At 31.4% G+C, this 9,925-nt stretch overlaps 1 protein-coding gene across 1 annotated transcript; it reads left to right on the forward strand.

The window, feature by feature from the left end:
- Nucleotides 1–7,510: 7,510 nt before the first annotated feature.
- LOC112033971 (transcription factor MYB1) lies at nt 7,511–9,725 on the forward strand. The gene is made up of 3 exons (XM_024066756.2): nt 7,511–7,723; nt 7,823–7,952; nt 8,712–9,725. Exons 1-3 carry the CDS (start codon nt 7,594–7,596, stop codon nt 9,253–9,255), a joined length of 804 nt encoding a protein of 267 aa, XP_023922524.1. The 5' UTR covers nt 7,511–7,593; the 3' UTR covers nt 9,256–9,725.
- Nucleotides 9,726–9,925: the final 200 nt, after the last annotated feature.

Below are 9,925 nucleotides of genomic sequence, written 5' to 3' on the forward strand. Positions count from 1 at the left end.
TAAACACTCATCTATCTCTAGCAGAAAGCTCCAGCAGCTTTACTAAACACTCTCTCACTACTTATACTACCCACTACATATATTGCATCCATGAGCATGCCCTAGCATCACAATGATCTTGTTGCGCTAGTTGGAATCTCTCTCTCTCTCTCTCTCTCTCTCTCTCTCTCTCACTAAGTTTCTTCATTACTTGCTATAATGGAACCTATGATATTTGTTTATTCATTTACTATTGAAGGTTATGACGTGATTATTACTATAGAGTTTTTCCCTCATATTATTCTATTAGAAGACTCTTCTCCAGAGTTCATGAATGATGAGTTTGAAGATGTAGAATATCTAACAGCTGGAGGTTTATTCTACTCTATTTCATTTTACTGCTGGAACACTTTACCGCTAGAATACTTTACTATTGAAATATTTTACTGTTGGGTTATTTCTTTATCGTAGAATGCTTTTTATTGTGTTGATGTGTTTGCTGTAGGAAGTGTTTTTGGGCCATCTCATAACCCTTGTCAATCCCATCCTAGGCCCAAGGTATAAAAAGAGGGCAAACTCTTCAAAAACTTTACTGATAGCCTTTAGGCCATTCTTCAAGCCCATTGTCAAGTTTCGGTTTAGGCCCCCAACCCAACATAAACCTCATTTGTCGGAAGGAAAACTTTTCCGCCTCCGATAACCATTAGATCATTAAAGTGTGGTTAGGATTTAAGGAAATCTATTGATATAATACCCTAGAAAATCTCAAGAATTTGAATCCAAATAAATCATATTAACTGTTGCCTTTAAGGCAATTGTTAATAAATCATTGGCAAAAATGTAAAACTGACCCTTTAACTTTCAAATTTTTTCATTTCAGTTCTCTAACTTTCAGATTTGTCATTATAGTCCTCTAACTTTCAATTTTTGTCAATGCAGGACTTCGTTAGAATCCTGAAACGATGCCGTTTTGCATTTTTTTTTTTTAATTTAGAATTAAAAGGAAATAAGACAAATCTATATATATATATATATATAAACATACACACACACACACACACACACACACACACACACACAAAATATATATATATATATATATAAACACACACACACACACACACACACACACACACACACACACACATTAAAGGGAACGACCCCTGAAATCAAAATAAGGATCTAAAGAACACCCAAATCCCTAACTGTGTAAATTTGGGGGTCAATTTGAGAGAGAGAGAGGGAGAAAGAATGAGCCAGTTTAGAGAGAGAGAGAGAGAGAGAGAGAGAGAGAGAGAGAGAGAGAGAGAGAGAGTTGAGAGGGACTAAGATGGCGAGGACTCATCCAGCAAAAGCATTTCTGGGGAGTGGATGCCAGGGGTGATTAAGTTATCTGACAGGGCAGTAGAGAAGTATGGGAGTAGATTGGTGTAGCTTTCCAAATGATACAAGGATGACTCATCGGGCTGCTCAAAATGTGAACCAAAACATTGATAAATTATATTTCAGTTTTGTTTTGATTTCAGAGGAAGAGAAACGACGATTAATGTTTTTTTTTTTTCTTATTTTCTTTTAATCCTGAATTAACAAAGAAAAAAATGCAAAACAGCGTCGTTTCAGGAGTTCTAAGAACAACCACTAACTAAGTTCTAACGGAGTCCTAAATTGACAAAAATTGAAAGTTAAAGGACTAAAATGACAAAACTGAAAGTTAGAGAACTGAAATGAAAAAATATGAAAGTTAGAGGGTTAGTTTTACATTTTTACCTAAATCATTTTAGGAAATTTTTGACACCATTATCATGGGAAATATAAAAAATAGTATAAAAAAAATTAATAATTTTCTTTTCCCATTAAAATTTTTTAAAAATATTTTATAAACCAATGCCTTTAGGGCATTCATTAATTAGTTTCCCAACTTTTTTTTATATAATCACCTGATAGTGTGGCTTTACTTTTCTTTTTATCCCACTTGAGAGTGTAGCTTAGTTGTAGGAAATCCTCGTGACCCATTACATTTTTGAGCTTGAGAGTTTGAGTTTGAATAATGTTACTTCCCACTGTTACTGGAGTGATCCTATGCCATGCATGAGTCAGGTTCAAATGGGTCGGAAGCTGTAAACACACATGCCAGCTCCCTTTTTCTTCCAAATTTTGATTTTTTTTTTAAATTTTTTAAAAAAAATTAGTATGAGTGGTCGTGAAGTCATGGTTGGAAATAACATGATCATGTGGGTTTTTTTTTTTTTTTTTTTTTTTTCTAAATTGATCACGTGGGTTTTGAATCGAATTCCAGTAGCCTCTATAATAAATATCACATGTTCTCTTGACAAATAGAGTAATGCCAATAGTCTTGCATAGTTGCCAAAAGAGGTTTTCCAGCAAAATAATGGACTGTAATTAATGATCAACACAATGTACAACCATTATAGAGTATAACCCATGGTTGTCAAAATCCCGATTTGGATCCTCTGGTCCTACAATTTTACGATATCACCTGCCCAAAACGATTCGGATCTTTCAAGGATCTTTGCGATCGTTCAAGAATGGTAGGATCTTACAATTCTGACGATCCCAAACAATCCTAGTTTCTTGTAATCTTCTTTACCTTGACAGAAGGCTCAGTTGGATCCAAATGAAAAATAACATCTCAATAGACCAAGTTTTGCTATTCTAATGCAGAGAGATAGAGCATCACGTTTTGAGATTTTAGGCCTCTTTGAATGATACTTACAAATAGATGTAGTGATGAATGATAATTACATCAAATGGATGTAAATAATTTTTAGTTTTTTATGAATGAATGTATAATTTATGTAATTATTTAACATACCAATATGTATTTTTTGTATTTTTCTCAAATAATGTAGGATCTTGCGATCCACGATCCGATCCACAATCTACGATCCGATCCTACAATCCACGATCCCACCTACTTTTCACGATTCTACGTAAGATCCCAATTTTGACAACCTTGGTATAACCCAAGATTAAAAAGAGGAGTACTTGGCTTTAAATTTCTCTTGAAATATTCTTCATCAAAAAAAAAAAATCTCCTAAAATATTGGACTGTGATTAATGATTTTGGAAGCACACCTGTACAAACATAGGTATGGGTATGGATACTGTATGCAGGGGTAGAGGCAGGGGGGTCAAGGGGGGGCAAATGACCCCCCCTAACTCCTCCAAAACTTTCATAGCTATAGGCATATGTGAAGAGTTTGCCCCTGTGATTCATTAACATAGGAAAAAAAAAAAAAAAACTAAACAACACTCAATAAAAGGAATAAAAAACTAACACATTCTTAAGGTCTGTTTTTGATTTGTTTATTTTGTTGAAACTGAAAACTTTTTGCTAAAAGTACTGTAGATAAAGGTAAAAGTTATCTGAAATAGTACAACGAAATCCATGAATAGTACCAAAAAGTGCAGTGGGGCCCACGAATAGTAGCAAAACTAAACTGAATAGTAAAATAAGTTGGCAAAAAATAAGCTATTTTGCAACCTTACTCAAAAAGACAAAAGAAAATAATAAAAAAAATTAAAAAATTAAAAAAAAAAAACTTTCCACCGTAATAAACGGCGCAAGAAGTTCGTAACACATCTAAGTATTTTTATATATATTTGATCCAGACACATCAAAGTCAAAATAACTTCTAACTTTTTGGCTTGTCTCAGATTTTCACTTTCACATCACTTTGGCTTTGATTTTTTATTTAATTTATTTACATTGTAAGAAACATAATAATTTTCACCATAATTGAGTTAGTAAATTTTTACTTTCTTTTATTTAGACCCATCTTTGATATTCTTATTTATTTACTAATTAACAACGAACCATTTAACAATTATGAAAATTTTATGACTCTAGAATTATTGAAAGTTGTTCATATCTCTCGTTATTTTAATTAGTAGATCCCATATTTTACTCATAATAATAATAATAATAATAGTAAGTTTAAAACTACTTAATGTTCATATCACTAAAACCCCAGAGACATCACTATTTTTCCCCCTTCTATCTCTAGGTGTTTTTACAATTTTAAACTCTAGCTTTTTTGGCCCCTTGAACTAAAATTCTAGCTTCGCCACTGACTGTACAGCGATACAGCAATTTTTAAAAAAGTATGATACGAGTATGGCGAAGATACATATATTAATTAATTATTAAATATATTTTTATATATGTAGACACTCAATTTTGCACCCATGATTTAATCAAGGAGAATGACTTGAATGACCATCTATGTACCACAAATTACATCACATGCATCAATTGGTTCTTGCACTACATGCATCAACTTGTCTTTGCATTACATGCATTAATTCATTCATTACATATCATAAAAATGGTCTTGAGATTCTAACAGTCGCAATGGTGTTTCCGGTTTTCAAATCGGGCCATCGAATTGAAGGATATTGCATGATCAAGTTTGTACAATCAACATGCATTGTGTAAGGTCAACCACACATGATCGGTTTAAATTAATTCTAATTGGTTAAGCCATTTAAATTAATTAAATAATTCTGTGATTGGTTGATAATTAGTGTTTAAAATAGGACTACATGCATAGGAATAAAAAAGATGATTGGGTAACAATAAAATTGTGAATAATCTGAACTTTATCAAGATTTATTTTAGGGTATCTATCTACAAGATAATTATTCTTAAATATCCTGAATTATCCAGAAAAGAGATGAAAAATCATAAATGGAGGATGAAAACGCGTCTAGGTACAAGGACTGGCCAAAAAAAACCTAAGAAAGGAGTCCAAACGACACCCGAACATGAAAGAATGTTCAGAATCCAAAGGGCAATTCAACACTTTTGGAGTCCCGTTCGGCACTCCAAAAGGGCCGAATTTTCTCCTTGTGGGCTTTGGCCTAACGGCCTTCGGGTGATTATAAGGCACACCTTTTTTTATCTTTTCGCAAAAGGATGCGTCCAAATTCAAACCCTAATCGTCCATGCCTATTTTTTAGAGCCTTCTAGCCACTATAAATAGAGACTGAACCTCATAATTCAGCACCTTATTTTTACGCTCTAAGAAGCACACATTTTGAGGCTCTCAAATTACTGATATTTGCTGATCCTCTCTGAGATTTGTTACTTAAATTAGGGTTTTTAGGTTTCAAAGATAACTGAATAAGTTTATTTGAACCCTAAAACATCATCTCAAGAACAAGGAGTGCTTATGCAAGATGTTGTTTTCAATCGCCCTCTCTATTTTCTATGCTATCTTTTTATGTTGATGAATGTTTTATCCATAGCATGAATTGTTAATTATTGTTTTATTTAAAGCATGATTGGTTTTTTTTATGTGATTGTTATAATCTCTTTCTTGAATGTCAATAATTTGCATGTGAACAATTCTTTTTCTTAAAATAAAACAGATCTACATCTTTATTAGGTGTAGATCTGGATTTTTCTTGAAATAAAACAGATCTACATCTTTATTAGATGTAGATCTGATTTTTCCTCAATACAAAAACAAATCTGCATCTTTCTTAGATGTAGATCTAAATTTTTCTCAAATAAAAAGGGATCTGCATCTTTATGAGATGCAGATCTGAATTTTTCTCAATTAAAAACTGATTTGTATCTTTCTTAGATACATATATGGTTTTTCTTTAATAATTGCAGATTTTTGAAATAAAGAAAAAGATTAAACATGTTTGTGTTAGTGTTTATTTTCTTTAATTCATGATTGTATAAATTTAGATTATGAGTGAAACTCTCTTCTTAAAAAATCTTTTGCATTCTTTTTAAAACATATACAAACTAGATCTAATTTTTCTGTCATCAAAGAAACATTTTTTTATTATCTCAAAACAGATCTGATATTTTATAAATCCAAAAACCATTTTTTTTAGTTCTTAAAAAACAGATCTAATACTTTTTCAAACCAAAAGACTTTATTTTATGTGATAAAAATAGATCTGAATTTTTATCTCCAAAAACCACTTTTTTCTACATACTACAAAACAGATCTGGTATTTTGACAAATCAAAATCAATTTTTTTAACAATAAAAATAGATCTAATTTTTTTTTTTAAACAAAAGAAGAAACTTCATTCATAAATAAATTTGTGTGATTTAATTTTAGTGTCACATGTTCAACATATCATTCATGACATGCACAAGAGTCTAGAATACCAGATTCTGTCTAGGCAGAATGGGTGCCTAACACCTTCCCATTCCGTAACCTAGCTTCCGGATTTAGGTCTTTGGCTAAGTAGATCTAGTCTTGTCTTTATTTATTTTGGGTAGAATGTAATTAGGACAACAAGTGATGTATTTTTGGTAGATTGTAACTAGGACCCAAAGCTATGTAATTTTCAAGTTTTTCAAGATATGTAATTTTTATTCAATCAATGAAGAGAACAATTCAATCATATATTTATTTTTTTCTTATTTTTTTGCATAAAAAAAATAAGTGGCGACTCCATACCACTTACCCAAAAAGAGAGGTGCCCTAAAAGGTATTCGAATCTCTTTTTTAAGGGACGCTTTTGCCGAGATCTCTCACAATATATAGTTAAACATTTATTTTCATATAATATTAAACATATATCAGTTTAAGAAAAATAATAAATTTTTTATTTCTATGTATAATTAATCATTTTTTTATCAAGTTAAGAGTAATAATGGATAATAAAGCAAATCCATTACTATTAAAGATTTTAAGAAATTAGAATACAAATCAAGGATAAAGATAATTATTAATTTTCAAATGCAATATTATTATTCAAAGGACGATAGTTATCTTTGTTTTGTGAAAGGGTATTCAATTCTTTTTGTTCTTGTGTCCCAATTGTGTCTTGTTTTTTTTTTTTTTTATTATATAATTTTAAAAGAAGAACTCAACCAGGACATGTATGCAGAAGTGTCCGGCACGTGTCCGACATGGGTACAACACCTCAAATGAAGTGTCCAGACTTCTGAGTTAATAATCATAAATAATCAATATGTACAGTCTATTCATTTAAAAAATATATATCAATATATCCTCAAAAGTAGGTGGTGTTCTTTTTTTCTTTTCTTTTTTTGAGAGAACATTAGGTAGTTATTGTCCTTGTTGCTAAACACGGAAAACATGCTTCAGCCATGAATATAATAATAATAAGAATAATAATTTGAGATAGGCCATGCTTTATGTGGCACCTTTCTATAATAAGAAGGTTTGAAACTCACTGTTGAGTAGTGTGAGCAAAATCTAAAAAGAGCAAAAAGTTGAATATTAGGTAGTTTTTGTCCTTGTTGCTAAACGCGAAAACATGCTTCAGCCATTATTATAATAATAATAATAATAATTTCAGATAGGCCATGCTTTATGTGGCACATTTCTATAATAAGAAGGTTTGGAACTCACTGTTGAGTAGTGTGAGCAAAATCTAAAAAGAGCAAAAAGTTGAATATTAGGTAGTTTTTGCCCTTGTTGCTAAATGCATAAAAAATGCTACAGCCATGAATATAATAATAATAATAATAACAATTTCAGATAGACCATGCTTTATGCGGCACATTTGTATAAGAAGGTTTGGAACTCACTCTAGAGTAGTGTGAGCAAAATCTAAAAAGAGAAAGTGAAAAGTTGTTGTGAGAGAGCAGAAATGGGAAGGAGGCCATGCTGTGCAAAAGGTGTAATCAGAGGAGCATGGTGTGCATGGGAAGATGACATCCTTAAAAACTACATTGAAATCCATGGCAAAGGGAAATGGACAGACCTGCCTCAAAGAGCTGGTTCTAACTTCTAACAAAATGCACTATATATTCTCTCTTCTCTTGAAGTGGTTCTCTTTTGTCGATTATATATTCACACTGACACTTCTTATTTTGTAGGGCTGAGGCGATGTGGGAAGAGTTGCCGGCTTCGTTGGTTGAATTATCTGAGGCCAGATATCAAGAGAGGCAATTTTTCTGAGGATGAAGAAGATCTCATTATCAAACTACATAAGCTTCTTGGTAACAGGTATGGAAAATCTACTTCTTCTCCTCCGGAGCCGGTTCAATATAATTTGAGATTTGAGGCGATAGATTTAAATAATGGTTTTTATATTTAAATATATATTAAGTAAATTATTCATAAAAATATATATAAATTAAATAATTTTATTTAATATTAGAGATATAATTTTTTCCACAACTTTATGTGATGATAAGTTGACTATATTGTTTAAAAAGTTATATGCATAACAGTGATCTTCATATAAAATATTGTATAAAGTTTTTATTAACTTCTTCTGAGTAAACCAAAATGTATTTTAGATTAAAAATAAAACTAAATATATTATTATTATTATTATTATTATTATTATTATATGATTTTAATATGATAAACAACAACTTTTTTTATTATAATAATTTTATGATTTTTTTATTATATTAATTTTATGAAGAAATAATAAACAACACCTTACACATTGCTATTAATTAATTGCAAATTTGATAATATATAGTGATAAGTTTAACAAGTATCAAATAAAAGATCAACATAAGTAACAGTATATTTAATTTTGAGAAAAATTTATAAAATCCACATATGTGCAAATCATAAACAAGTAAAAGAAACTCATTTTGCATGCAATAATTATTTTTTTATTAGTTATAAAGGAGCATGAGAAATTTGAATCCCGAATGTTTTCATTAGAAACATCATGAAGTGTTAATCAGTTGAACTACAGGAATACTCACATATAGATTATATGGTCTTTTTTTCCTTTGGGCGCAGTTGGTCACTCATTGCTCGGAGATTACCAGGACGAACTGACAATGAGATAAAGAATTACTGGAACACCATTTTAAGCAAGAGGATAAAAAATTTGACATCAGACTCCAATCCAAGAATAAAACCAGTTGCTCACCCTGTGATTCGACCAAAAGCAATGCGGTGCACAAAGGTTATTCTCCCATGGCAACCAAATAATAATCAAATATTTTTCAATGAAAATATAGTTCCTTATGGGAATAGAGAAAACCTATTTCCTTTAGTTCAGCAGGGGAATAATATCTCTGACTGCCTGATAGATTTGGATACAAATTACCTTTTGAGATCGGATGTGCAAAATTCAAATGGCCACCAAACCAATGAAATCAATGTACGTGACATTGTGTTGGATTTGCCAGTTTCTAGATGCGATGCCAAGCTTAAAGATTTAATGGATGAAGGGAAGCCTGCGAATTGGAGGGCTACTAATCCTTTTCAGCCAAATGAAGCTATGGATCTTAACACATTGGCATCTTTTTTGGATTTAGAAGATACATGGAATAGCTGAAAGTAAATGAGATGCATAACTAAGCCCATTATCTATAGTCATCTCTGTGCATCTAATTAAATCATGAATAGTTGGAATTTATTTTGCTTGGCATCCGTTGAACCCAATAATGGATAATGCTCTCCGCACGTTAATATTAGACATTTTTCGGTTGCAAATGTATTGGTTTGACCCATTAAAATCCAATACATTAATACTCTCATATACCAAATAAATATATACACACACACACACTCTCACATATATGCCCTATACATTGTGTTAGTGGCATTGTTACCCAAATATGCGTGTGTGATTGCAAATGAAGAGGTGTAATTCACCTTCCTCACACAAACGCAACTATTCTTGACATTGTAAGAACTTGTGGCTTCTTCCTCTCATTCTCATGGCGAGTTTCTCATTAGTTGTGTTATGTCTACCTACTATTTTTTAAATAAATATTTACTAGTGATATTTGAGAGTTTGGTAAATTGCTTTTAGTTTTCATCCCCTTTTGTTCTCCGGATGTTTTAATTCCTTTACTTTTTTGGTATGTGGATCTTGGTTGAAAATTTTCAACAATTGCTTCATGTGTTATCATGTATGAGTAGTGGGGAAAAAATCTGATATCGGACGGAAAAAGAATACCGGCCAGTAAAATAAAAACCAGAAAAACAGAAACTAACAGTAA

Source organism: Quercus suber, unplaced genomic scaffold (assembly GCF_002906115.3).
Source record: "Quercus suber isolate HL8 unplaced genomic scaffold, Cork oak 2.0 scaffold_46, whole genome shotgun sequence".
Classification (NCBI taxonomy): Eukaryota; Viridiplantae; Streptophyta; class Magnoliopsida; order Fagales; family Fagaceae; genus Quercus; species Quercus suber.

What these genes read in the sequence shown, in the direction of transcription:
- LOC112033971 (XM_024066756.2), top strand. Translation starts at nt 7,594, where the DNA reads ATGGGAAGGAGGCCATGCTGTGCAAAAGGTGTAATCAGAGGAGCATGG. An exon ending in AGACCTGCCTCAAAGAGCTG is followed by an intron (nt 7,724 to 7,822) that starts GTTCTAACTTCT and finishes CTTATTTTGTAG; the next exon opens with GGCTGAGGCGATGTGGGAAG. An exon ending in CATAAGCTTCTTGGTAACAG is followed by an intron (nt 7,953 to 8,711) that starts GTATGGAAAATC and finishes CTTTGGGCGCAG; the next exon opens with TTGGTCACTCATTGCTCGGA.